Here is a 14,140-nt window from a genome sequence, read left to right on the forward strand (position 1 = left end):
TTGAACTCAATTGTATTTCTTTTAAAGTTCTTTGCTAAATTAAAAAGGGAAGTTGTTGAAACAGAAGTGGGCATTATTTATCTATTTAGAACAGACCTGAGTACCACGAAATAGCTTATTTGATTTAGCAACACATCCGCAAACACTGACATGCATATAAAAGCGCAAAGCAAACCACAAAGATCAACGAACTCATCCATGTTGATCTGGTTCAAACACATCTACACTCAGGATAGACAGGTAAGGATCATGATCTTCTTTTCCCAGCACCATCGGAGGAACTTCAAATCTGGATATCAATCACTTGAAGCTTTTGAATGACTAATGTGTCACAGCAAAAAGAGACTGCTCTGATTTTATCACATGTGATGACTTAAAAAAATTAGATAAGACAGAAAATAAGCATAGGCTCAGTTAATGTGTTGTATTATGTCTTAGGTGAGGATGGGTGACCTTGTGATATTGTTGCTCATACTTATTCCTGGCCTGTGTATTGCTGATTTGACAGGTAATTTAGAATAAAACGGGTAAAAATGTCTGACTTCAAGAGTCACAGAAGTTTTTAGAAGTTTATTGATTATGATGAAACTCATTTATTAAAATAATAGACTGAAATAAAATTTGTGGTTATTAAAAACTTTAATTTATCTACATAATTCTATACATTAGCGTATTAAAGAATTAAAAATATATATTATTTTATGTTGAACAGAGAATCTCGCTGCTGGAGCTAAAGCTGTCCAGTCTTCGACATACGATTATTTAGGAGCTGCTCAAAATGCTGTCGATGGCAATAGTAAGTCAGATTACATGGCTGGGTCCTGCACTCACACTGCTGGGGATGATCCCTGGTGGAGAGTTGACTTGAAGGGTGTGCATAAGGTAAACAAGGTTATCATCACTAATCGAGGAGACTGTTGTGAAGAGCGGATAGTTGGTGCTCAGATCCGCATCGGCAACAGCCTGAAGAATAATGGCAACAACAATGAGCTGTAAGCGTTGTCTCACTCCCTAATACTAACAGATATATTCAGAAAATTAATAATATAAGAATAAATGACATCAAATTACTTTTTCAGAATACCTTTTTCAGAAGTGTATATGTGCTACATGTCTTTTTGATTGCCATGTTGCTCTCTATTTCTCTTTCTCTGTGTGTATTAACAGGGTTACAACTGTTGACCTCATCCCATCTGGAGACACAGAAACATTTGATTTTAAGCCTGTTAAGGGGAGATATGTCAACATTTTTCTACCTGGGCATGGGAAATACCTCACTCTGTGTGAAGTTCAAGTATTTGCAGGTAAGGGAATTACTTAGAGATCAAATTTGTTCATGTATTTTGTTGTTGTTTTTTTTATTACAAAAATGTATGTTCTTCATTTTTACATAACTATTTTTTAACAGCAAAGAAGACATCAAAGTGCTCTTTTGATTTAAGTGAGTGCTCTTCATTCCTTTAAGTGTGCCGTCAGTAGCACTTTAATATCATTTGAAGATGTTGATTGAATTTAAACATTAAAAAGTATGATCAATAATTTTGATTACATGATTTAGCAATATGGATTAGCTATATTTTAGCACAAGAAAGTGAAATGTATTTTATTTTATGTTGAACAGAGAATCTCGCTGCTGGAGCAAAAGCTGTCCAGTCTTCGACATACGATTATTTAGGAGCTGCTCAAAATGCTGTCGATGGCAATAGTAAGTCAGATTACATGGCTGGGTCCTGCACTCACACTGCTGGGGATGATCCCTGGTGGAGAGTTGACTTGAAGGGTGTGCATAAGGTAAACAAGGTTATCATCACTAATCGAGGAGACTGTTGTGAAGAGCGGATAGTTGGTGCTCAGATCCGCATCGGCAACAGCCTGAAGAATAATGGCAACAACAATGAGCTGTAAGCGTTGTCTCGCTCCCTAATACTAACATACACTCACCTAAAGGACTATTAGGAACACCATACTAATACTGTGTTTGACCCCCTTTCGCCTTCAGAACTGCCTTAATTCTACGTGGTATTGATTCAACAAGGTGCTGAAAGCATTCTTTAGAAATGTTGGCCCATATTGATAGGATAGCATCTTGCAGTTGATGGAGATTTGTGGGATGCACATCCAGGGCACGAAGCTCCCGTTCCACCACATCCCAAAGATGCTCTATTGGGTTGAGATCTGGTGACTGTGGGGGCCATTTTAGTACAGTGAACTCATTGTCATGTTCAAGAAACCAATTTGAAATGATTCGAGCTTTGTGACATGGTGCATTATCCTGCTGAAAGTAGCCATCAGAGGATGGGTACATGGTGGTCATAAAGGGATGGACATGGTCAGAAACAATGCTCAGGTAGGCCGTGGCATTTAAACGATGCCCAATTGGCACTAAGGGGCCTAAAGTGTGCCAAGAAAACATCCCCCACACCATTACACCACCACCACCAGCCTGCACAGTGGTAACAAGGCATGATGGATCCATGTTCTCATTCTGTTTACGCCAAATTCTGACTCTACCATCTGAATGTCTCAACAGAAATCGAGACTCATCAGACCAGGCAACATTTTTCCAGTCTTCAACTGTCCAATTTTGGTGAGCTCGTGCAAATTGTAGCCTCTTTTTCCTATTTGTAGTGGAGATGAGTGGTACCCGGTGGGGTCTTCTGCTGTTGTAGCCCATCCGCCTCAAGGTTGTGCGTGTTGTGGCTTCACAAATGCTTTGCTGCATACCTCGGTTGTAACGAATGGTTATTTCAGTCAAAGTTGCTCTTCTATCAGCTTGAATCAGTCGGCCCATTCTCCTCTGACCTCTAGCATCAACAAGGCATTTTCGCCCACAGGACTGCCGCATACTGGATGTTTTTCCCTTTTCACACCATTCTTTGTAAACCCTAGAAATGGTTGTGCGTGAAAATCCCAGTAACTGAGCAGATTGTGAAATACTCAGACCGGCCCGTCTGGCACCAACAACCATGCCACGCTCAAAATTGCTTAAATCACCTTTCTTTCCCATTCTGACATTCAGTTTGGAGTTCAGGAGATTGTCTTGACCAGGACCACACCCCTAAATGCATTGAAGCAACTGCCATGTGATTGGTTGATTAGATAATTGCATTAATGAGAAATTGAACAGGTGTTCCTAATAATCCTCTAGGTGAGTGTATATATTCAGAAAATTAATAATATAAGAATAAATGACATCAAATTACTTTTTCAGAATACCTTTTTCAGAAGTGTATATGTGCTACATGTCTTTTTGATTGCTATGTTGCTCTCTATTTCTCTTTCTCTGTGTGTATTAACAGGGTTACAACTGTTGGCCTCATCCCTTCTGGAGACACAGAAACATTTGATTTTAAGCCTGTTAAGGGGAGATATGTCAACATTTTTCTACCTGGGCATGGGAAATACCTCACTCTGTGTGAAGTTCAAGTATTTGCAGGTAAGGGAATTACTTAGAGATCAAATTTGTTCATGTATTTTGTTGTTGTTTTTTTTATTACAAAAATGTTCTTCATTTTTACATAACTATTTTTTAACAGCAAAGAAGACATCAAAGTGCTCTTTTGATTTAAGTGAGTGCTCTTCATTCCTTTAAGTGTGCCGTCAGTAGCACTTTAATATCATTTGAAGATGTTGATTGAATTTAAACATTAAAAAGTATGATCAATAATTTTGATTACATGATTTAGCAATATGGATTAGCTATATCTTAGCACAAGAAAGTGAAATGTATTTTATTTTATGTTGAACAGAGAATCTCGCTGCTGGAGCTAAAGCTGTCCAGTCTTCGACATACGATTATTTAGGAGCTGCTCAAAATGCTGTCGATGGCAATAGTAAGTCAGATTACATGGCTGGGTCCTGCACTCACACTGCTGGGGATGATCCCTGGTGGAGAGTTGACTTGAAGGGTGTGCATAAGGTAAACAAGGTTATCATCACTAATCGAGGAGACTGTTGTGAAGAGCGGATAGTTGGTGCTCAGATCCGCATCGGCAACAGCCTGAAGAATAATGGCAACAACAATGAGCTGTAAGCGTTGTCTCGCTCCCTAATACTAACATACACTCACCTAAAGGACTATTAGGAACACCATACTAATACTGTGTTTGACCCCCTTTCGCCTTCAGAACTGCCTTAATTCTACGTGGTATTGATTCAACAAGGTGCTGAAAGCATTCTTTAGAAATGTTGGCCCATATTGATAGGATAGCATCTTGCAGTTGATGGAGATTTGTGGGATGCACATCCAGGGCACGAAGCTCCCGTTCCACCACATCCCAAAGATGCTCTATTGGGTTGAGATCTGGTGACTGTGGGGGCCATTTTAGTACAGTGAACTCATTGTCATGTTCAAGAAACCAATTTGAAATGATTCGAGCTTTGTGACATGGTGCATTATCCTGCTGAAAGTAGCCATCAGAGGATGGGTACATGGTGGTCATAAAGGGATGGACATGGTCAGAAACAATGCTCAGGTAGGCCGTGGCATTTAAACGATGCCCAATTGGCACTAAGGGGCCTAAAGTGTGCCAAGAAAACATCCCCCACACCATTACACCACCACCACCAGCCTGCACAGTGGTAACAAGGCATGATGGATCCATGTTCTCATTCTGTTTACGCCAAATTCTGACTCTACCATCTGAATGTCTCAACAGAAATCGAGACTCATCAGACCAGGCAACATTTTTCCAGTCTTCAACTGTCCAATTTTGGTGAGCTCGTGCAAATTGTAGCCTCTTTTTCCTATTTGTAGTGGAGATGAGTGGTACCCGGTGGGGTCTTCTGCTGTTGTAGCCCATCCGCCTCAAGGTTGTGCGTGTTGTGGCTTCACAAATGCTTTGCTGCATACCTCGGTTGTAACGAATGGTTATTTCAGTCAAAGTTGCTCTTCTATCAGCTTGAATCAGTCGGCCCATTCTCCTCTGACCTCTAGCATCAACAAGGCATTTTCGCCCACAGGACTGCTGCATACTGGATGTTTTTCCCTTTTCACACCATTCTTTGTAAACCCTAGAAATGGTTGTGCGTGAAAATCCCAGTAACTGAGCAGATTGTGAAATACTCAGACCGGCCCGTCTGGCACCAACAACCATGCCACGCTCAAAATTGCTTAAATCACCTTTCTTTCCCATTCTGACATTCAGTTTGGAGTTCAGGAGATTGTCTTGACCAGGACCACACCCCTAAATGCATTGAAGCAACTGCCATGTGATTGGTTGATTAGATAATTGCATTAATGAGAAATTGAACAGGTGTTCCTAATAATCCTCTAGGTGAGTGTATATATTCAGAAAATTAATAATATAAGAATAAATGACATCAAATTACTTTTTCAGAATACCTTTTTCAGAAGTGTATATGTGCTACATGTCTTTTTGATTGCTATGTTGCTCTCTATTTCTCTTTCTCTGTGTGTATTAACAGGGTTACAACTGTTGGCCTCATCCCTTCTGGAGACACAGAAACATTTGATTTTAAGCCTGTTAAGGGGAGATATGTCAACATTTTTCTACCTGGGCATGGGAAATACCTCACTCTGTGTGAAGTTCAAGTATTTGCAGGTAAGGGAATTACTTAGAGATCAAATTTGTTCATGTATTTTGTTGTTGTTTTTTTTATTACAAAAATGTATGTTCTTCATTTTTACATAACTATTTTTTAACAGCAAAGAAGACATCAAAGTGCTCTTTTGATTTAAGTGAGTGCTCTTCATTCCTTTAAGTGTGCCGTCAGTAGCACTTTAATATCATTTGAAGATGTTGATTGAATTTAAACATTAAAAAGTATGATCAATAATTTTGATTACATGATTTAGCAATATGGATTAGCTATATCTTAGCACAAGAAAGTGAAATGTATTTTATTTTATGTTGAACAGAGAATCTCGCTGCTGGAGCTAAAGCTGTCCAGTCTTCGACATACGATTATTTAGGAGCTGCTCAAAATGCTGTCGATGGCAATAGTAAGTCAGATTACATGGCTGGGTCCTGCACTCACACTGCTGGGGATGATCCCTGGTGGAGAGTTGACTTGAAGGGTGTGCATAAGGTAAACAAGGTTATCATCACTAATCGAGGAGACTGTTGTGAAGAGCGGATAGTTGGTGCTCAGATCCGCATCGGCAACAGCCTGAAGAATAATGGCAACAACAATGAGCTGTAAGCGTTGTCTCGCTCCCTAATACTAACATACACTCACCTAAAGGACTATTAGGAACACCATACTAATACTGTGTTTGACCCCCTTTCGCCTTCAGAACTGCCTTAATTCTACGTGGTATTGATTCAACAAGGTGCTGAAAGCATTCTTTAGAAATGTTGGCCCATATTGATAGGATAGCATCTTGCAGTTGATGGAGATTTGTGGGATGCACATCCAGGGCACGAAGCTCCCGTTCCACCACATCCCAAAGATGCTCTATTGGGTTGAGATCTGGTGACTGTGGGGGCCATTTTAGTACAGTGAACTCATTGTCATGTTCAAGAAACCAATTTGAAATGATTCGAGCTTTGTGACATGGTGCATTATCCTGCTGAAAGTAGCCATCAGAGGATGGGTACATGGTGGTCATAAAGGGATGGACATGGTCAGAAACAATGCTCAGGTAGGCCGTGGCATTTAAACGATGCCCAATTGGCACTAAGGGGCCTAAAGTGTGCCAAGAAAACATCCCCCACACCATTACACCACCACCACCAGCCTGCACAGTGGTAACAAGGCATGATGGATCCATGTTCTCATTCTGTTTACGCCAAATTCTGACTCTACCATCTGAATGTCTCAACAGAAATCGAGACTCATCAGACCAGGCAACATTTTTCCAGTCTTCAACTGTCCAATTTTGGTGAGCTCGTGCAAATTGTAGCCTCTTTTTCCTATTTGTAGTGGAGATGAGTGGTACCCGGTGGGGTCTTCTGCTGTTGTAGCCCATCCGCCTCAAGGTTGTGCGTGTTGTGGCTTCACAAATGCTTTGCTGCATACCTCGGTTGTAACGAATGGTTATTTCAGTCAAAGTTGCTCTTCTATCAGCTTGAATCAGTCGGCCCATTCTCCTCTGACCTCTAGCATCAACAAGGCATTTTCGCCCACAGGACTGCTGCATACTGGATGTTTTTCCCTTTTCACACCATTCTTTGTAAACCCTAGAAATGGTTGTGCGTGAAAATCCCAGTAACTGAGCAGATTGTGAAATACTCAGACCGGCCCGTCTGGCACCAACAACCATGCCACGCTCAAAATTGCTTAAATCACCTTTCTTTCCCATTCTGACATTCAGTTTGGAGTTCAGGAGATTGTCTTGACCAGGACCACACCCCTAAATGCATTGAAGCAACTGCCATGTGATTGGTTGATTAGATAATTGCATTAATGAGAAATTGAACAGGTGTTCCTAATAATCCTCTAGGTGAGTGTATATATTCAGAAAATTAATAATATAAGAATAAATGACATCAAATTACTTTTTCAGAATACCTTTTTCAGAAGTGTATATGTGCTACATGTCTTTTTGATTGCTATGTTGCTCTCTATTTCTCTTTCTCTGTGTGTATTAACAGGGTTACAACTGTTGGCCTCATCCCTTCTGGAGGCACAAAAACATTTGATTTTAAGCCTGTTAAGGGGAGATATGTCAACATTTTTCTACCTGGGCATGGGAAATACCTCACTCTGTGTGAAGTTCAAGTATTTGCAGGTAAGGGAAATACTTAGAGATCAAATTTGTTCATGTATTTTGTTGTTGGTTTTTTTTATTACAAAAATGTATGTTCTTCATTTTTACATAACTATTTTTTAACAGCAAAGAAGACATCAAAGTGCTCTTTTGATTTAAGTGAGTGCTCTTCATTGCTTTAAGTGTGCCGTCCGTCAGTAGCACTTTAATATCATTTGAAGATGTTGATTGAATTTAAACATTAAAAAGTATGATCAATAATTTTGATTAGATGATTTAGCAATATGGATTAGCTATATCTTAGCACAAGAAAGTGAAATGTATTTTATTTTATGTTGAACAGAGAATCTCGCTGCTGGAGCTAAAGCTGTCCAGTCTTCGACATACGATTATTTAGGAGCTGCTCAAAATGCTGTCGATGGCAATAGTAAGTCAGATTACATGCTTGGGTCCTGCACTCACAAACGCCCCGATATCAGGCGCTGTTTTAAATTACAGCAAATGTAAACATAATTTGTCTGTTAATATGCGCAGTTTATTACTCAGACGCAAAAGAGTAATATTGCCAAAACCACTGCATATATTCGTATGTCACACACTGCACACTGTCATATTTATCAGACGATGTTGCGATTATAAATCAGGATTTAAGGAGTATAGTGAGAGTGATTTAGGGTTAAAATTTATTATTAATGGGTCGCGTTTACTAATTATACTTGTTTTATGTATGACAACAGAAAATATGTCAATGTGAACAGCTTTATTGGGCATTCAGTTGTATTACAGTATGTGACAGTTCATAGAGTAGAACAGATCTGAAGTGCCAAAAAACAATGCTTCGCTCGTTTGCAAGACATGATGTCTCTCGAGGAAAAAAACATATTGCGCTCTTCTCGCAAGGTCGTAGCTTATTTTCTCATGGGCGGGCAAAGCAGAGAAAGGGGAGGTAACCTTTCCCCGTATGACGACATAAAGGAAAGATTCCAGATTAGGCCATCTGAGCTTTAACTTTCTCAAAGGCGAAACAGGAGACCCAGGGCTCAGTTTACCTATCGCCATTTCTAGGCACTGGGGGACCATAGGCAGGCTAGGTGAACTCATATTAATGTTAAAAAACCTCTAAAGTGAAATTTTCATGCCATGGAACCTTTAATGATGCTGGCTGAAAACAGCCACGACAATGAGGTATAGGCTATTGGAAAACGCTAATAGGCTTGTCAATTCAGCAACATAGTAATGAAGTTATTAACACTGTATAAATAGTGTTGGCAGAAATGTATTTATGTTACTGTTATTACATATTGGGGAATATGCTGTTTTAATTTCATAGAAGCTGTTTTGTAGTTTCTTCAGGTTTAGTTTTTTTTTTTTTTTTACTACAAATTTTATAGTTTATTAGCCTATTAGGCTACTTATTTTAAAATCCATATAATCATGGTAATGAGGACCATGGTTTTACTTCTTGTGACCACCATCCTACTAGTTTCTTCTTTCTTCTTAGATGTTTAGTTCTAATTAATTTTAATTGAAGTAAAATGTTAATTCAATAAGGGCCAATATCGTTCCTGTCCTGTGTTCTTTATTCATTTATTTACTTACTCCAATTGAAGGCGATATGACCCCCCCCCCCCCCCTCAGAATTCACAGGCCCCAGTGCACAGGGCCCAGAATTCCTAGTGACGGCCCTGACTGTATGTGTCGCTATTAATGATGCCTTGATGTTCTGATTTCATTGCAGATTAAGTGCAACAAGATGAAGTTACACCTCAATTCACTCATCCCTGAAGCAAAAAAACCAACAACAAAAACAGGACAAGCACTTCTAAGCTATACTAATGTTGTACTTATTTCAATCTTCTACTTTAATTTTATCCTTAACATGCAAATTAAAATAAAAGTTTTAAATGTTTTTTTTTTTTTAAATGCCTTGATTCTTAACCCCAAGTTGGTCCAGGTGGACCGTCCTTGTGCTGTAAATGTGCTGTAAGTGAAAATGTATTATATGCATCTATTACATGGGCAGGTTGCATAAACTGCCTAGACTAGTCTAAACTAGACTAGTCTCTCTCCACCCTCAATACCACGACTGAGGTGCCCTTGAGCAAGGCACTGTAAGGTACACCCATTTGGCCCAAAAAAGGTATCCAAATAGTGGATGAAGGGTTCCTGTGTGTTCGGTCTTTTCAATGTGCAAAGTTCTTCAATTTAAGTTCAACTCTAATCTGACTCCATTTTATTATGACCTCGTATTTAGCTTGAAATACAAATTGATTGCTTGTCTATTTCTAATTAGTATTCTTCTGATATTTGATTATTCTAGTTAACTCTTGACTTTATATTTACTCGTTCATTCGGTTGCTCATGTCTTTAACAAGGATGCAACGTAATCTACTAGAGTCAATAATTACAGAGTAAAACAGAATAAAGTCAGATGTACCAATTTATTATCAGTCAGGCAAATACTGTATGTATTATGTCAATTACACAGCAATTCAAAGAGATCAAATCATATCAATACAAAACATCGAATTCTCAAAGATAAATCTACGAGTAAAGGATGCATACCTGACTTTACATAGTGTTAAGTATTGAGACACACCACACTACGGGCTTCTGGTTACAGAATCGCCCTGATCCTTTTGCAACATTTTCCTTAAGTACCTCAGACCAAGACCAACACCCCCTGAGATGGAGACAGGAACTAACCATTGGAATTTGCTTTAATCAAGTCGAGTTAGCACCTTTTGGGACAGAAGGTAATTTGCATGAAAACCACTGGGAACTGACCCACCCTCTACAGTATGCAAAATATCTCTGAACTCTTAGGATCCGTATTACCTTTTAGTTTACTTCTTATAAGAATGAGACCATTGTACCAGTCGCCCTGAGACAATTCAAATGATACCAAACATGACTGTAAATATCACTTGCATTAATGTAGAACATTACATTCTACTATCGACCATTCTGAGTGAGCTGAGTGAGTGAAGGATGGGTGAGGGGAAGGAAGGGGATGAAAAGGAACTGATGCCTATGTGAGAGAGGCATTTTCCTGCATTTTCTCTCAGTGGGATGTGGAGACAGATGTCTGTATGTTAATGCACTGTGTGTGTGTTGTCCATCTCAGGAGTTCAAAGTGTCTGAGGTTCTGTAATTCTTACAGCACCGAACCCCCAACTGCTCCCCGGGCGCCGCAGCATAAATGGCTGCCCACTGCTCCGGGGGTGTGTGTGTGTGTGTGTGTGTGTGTGTGCGCGTGCGCACTTTGGATGGGTTAAATGCAGAGCACCAATTCCGAGTATGGGTTACGTCACTTTCACTTATATTTATAGTCAGTTTTTTTTTTCCAAGTATTGAATCCAAAGTAGAAAAACCTAACATGTAGCTAACTTTATGAAAGTGTCAAAGATAAAATGCTGTATAAAATCAATATCACATCACGTTTTTACAAAAAACAGCACTCTCGCTAAACTATATCATATATGAAATCCGTCAGTTGCATATCAATCAAAAACTGAACCCTGGTACGTTAAATGCGTTATTATTTTTAAAGCGCTATTTTGATTGACCCAAATTAAGGCGTTAAATCGACAGCCCTAATTTATTGGCATGTGTCTCATATCAACATGAACAGGTAGAAAGTATTGCTCTAAAATACTGCTAACTTGTGTTTTGATCAACTCCAGTAGGCCAGATGGAACAGCCTTTGAAAATAACCATATTTAGCAATATTTGTGCATGTCACTGTGCTTTGGTGAAGTAATACCACTTTTACAGATAAGCAAAATAAACATTACAGTTATTTTCTTAAACTGAGACATGTTCAGTTGTAAAATTAAGTAATGTTGACCTCAACTGATGAAATAGAAGTGGGCGTTATTTGCCAACTTGTTTAGAACAGAAGTGAGTCATTTGAAATCATTTATCTGATTTCGCAACACAACCTCCACATGTACAAACACTTATAGACGAGCACTGAGGAAAACACATATTCAATTACACTTTATTGTTGGAATTTCTTCCAAAAATTGTCTTGCATCTCACAGCGTCTACTGTCTCACATCAATTCACTTTCACACCAATTACTAACCAAACAATACATTAAACACACCTTAATACAAAAAACAACAGTATAAGTATATAAACACACGGCTACAGTGCATTAGTATAGTCTTTTCTATTTTCCAGAGCCCTATAGACCCCAATTCTGATTTTTTTTTTTCTTTTACAGACTGATAAAATATTTTCATAATCTGTTCAAATCTAGCATGCAACTCTAAGCCTTCTGCTTGATGGCAAAAATGTATATTCCTCATACAAAACATGAGAAGAGTGAGGTCAGCATTTTTTTTTTGTATACCGATCTTGAAAACTTGGCTCAAGCACTTGACCCACAATTTAACAATAAATAAAAAAAAAACAAATAGCAATCTAGCCTTCTTATAATCTATTTATTTGCTCCAAATGACCTTAATCTCTTAAGAAAATAAATACACTGTTGTACCTTACTACAAAGATAGTCTATATGATAAAGCAACACCCACATAGACACCCAAATATAAGACACTTGTTCCATCTGTATTATAACACAAGTACATACATATACAGATCAACGCACTCATCCATGTTGATGTGGTTCAAACACACTAAAAACGTAGGACAGACAGGTGAACATATGACAAACAACTAGTTGCGAAATATGCAGCTTATACTATTGTTGTATATTTGACCATCTTTAACACACAATCAGTTGCAAAAAAGACATTGCACTGCATGATTTAAATGACTAAATGTGGATGAGACAGTTAAACAATCCCTAAACGGTCATGATGGGTGCACTTGTGATTGTTGCTCAGACTTTTTCCTGTGCTGTGCATTGCTGATTTGACAGGTAAGTTTAGAATAATATAATACAAGTAAAAATGCCTTGATTCAAGAATCGGAGAAGTTCTGTAGGCTAGCTATTAATAATGCATATTCATTTATTCAAATTATAGGCCAATATTAACAATGGATATTGTAAATGTATGATTCTAATTTCTGTTTATGCTTATTTTCCTTAAAGCTGGGAAGGGGCATTTTAACCACTTTCATATAGCACGGGGAGTGCGGGTGCTTTTCGAACACGGGGAGATTCTGAACATGCAGTAGATGGAAACAGAGACTCTGATTACTAAAACTGAGTTTAACCCATGGTGGAGAGTCGACCTCAGAGATGTCTAGTGTCAACAAGGTTAACCGTGGAGACTGCTGTGAATAGAAAATAGTTGGTGCTCAGATCTGTACTGGCAACAGCCTGGAAAATAATTACAACAACGAGCTGTAAGTGTTCTCTCTCTCTCTCTCTTCTTACAATTTTGCTACACTTTTTTCAAGCAACTACAAGTGAAGCTATTTATTAAAGCAATTGTTGTGTGTAGTGTATTTTTGCAACGTTGTGGAGCCCCCTACAGTTAAGTGAAGATGTGTGCTATAAATAAGTAAATAAATTTAAAATGCTATCAGTGAAAGCATGCCCTTGTAAGAAATATATAATATGCATTTTTTGCATTTTTCCATTTTCTTTCTCTGTGTGTATACCAATATTGCAACAACAACAACAACAACAAAGATACAATTTACATTTTGAATGTTCTCTGAATTCTGACACAAGTAGTAACATTACGAAGGGGTCCTACTGACAAGACCATATCAATAGGAAAACAAAGCCAAAACCTGGGCATTTCAGTTCATTTAGAAATCCCGGCCAGGACATTTCCAGGAAAAGCAGACGTATGGTCACTATTTAAACATTTTCTGTCTGGATGCAGACACAGCTCCACTTTCCCCAGTGAGAGTCCACTAGAAGCTTGAGCAAATATATTTATAATAATCCTGAATTTAGCATAGCTTTTTTGTACATGTAGGATGGAAACTATAATTGTTTGTATAATCTTGAACAGGGAATCTTGCATCTGCAGGCAGAGCTGCCCAGCCCTTCACCTTCACTTTCACTCAGTTGATGGCAGCAGAGAGCTATTTTGAGGGATCCTGCACTCACACTGCAGCTAAAAAGAACAGTGGATCTGACCGAAGTTCACAAAGTAACAATGTGTGCCATTACTAACTGCATGAGAATAAAAAAAAAAAAATGTACCCATCATAATTAAAATATATATTTAGGGTGTATATTATCAATAATAATAATAATAACATTAATATAGTTAATTATTAACAACATGTACTATATCATATTTAATATTTTTTTACTGTTAATGTTTAGTTATGTTATAAAAGTTAAGCTTTTTTATTATATTCAACTTTCGCAATCATATTTAATAACTACAATATATTTTGGTTCATTTTAAGGTATCCTTGTTACAGTGTAATTAGTATATATTGAGTAGTACTGAGTAATATTAATATTAACATATATATTGTTAATATTAATACCAACATGTACTTATAGTGTTAGAATTAGTATTA

At 38.2% G+C, this 14,140-nt stretch overlaps 1 protein-coding gene across 1 annotated transcript; it reads left to right on the forward strand.

Moving 5' to 3' along the window:
- The first annotated feature begins 153 nt into the window (after positions 1–153).
- LOC306885592 (uncharacterized protein) lies at positions 154–9,584 on the forward strand. The gene is made up of 16 exons (XM_079442237.1): positions 154–240; positions 439–508; positions 713–992; positions 1,168–1,304; positions 1,409–1,441; positions 1,622–1,901; positions 3,300–3,436; positions 3,537–3,569; positions 3,750–4,029; positions 5,428–5,564; positions 5,669–5,701; positions 5,882–6,161; positions 7,560–7,696; positions 7,802–7,834; positions 8,019–8,102; positions 9,414–9,584. The coding sequence occupies exons 1-16, from the start codon at positions 199–201 to the stop codon at positions 9,416–9,418; spliced, it is 2,001 nt and encodes a 666-aa protein (XP_079298363.1). The 5' UTR covers positions 154–198; the 3' UTR covers positions 9,419–9,584.
- The last annotated feature ends 4,556 nt before the right edge of the window (positions 9,585–14,140 follow it).

The sequence above is a fragment of the Barbus barbus genome (assembly GCF_936440315.1).
Source record: "Barbus barbus genome assembly, chromosome: 19".
NCBI classification, from domain to species: domain Eukaryota; kingdom Metazoa; phylum Chordata; class Actinopteri; order Cypriniformes; family Cyprinidae; genus Barbus; species Barbus barbus.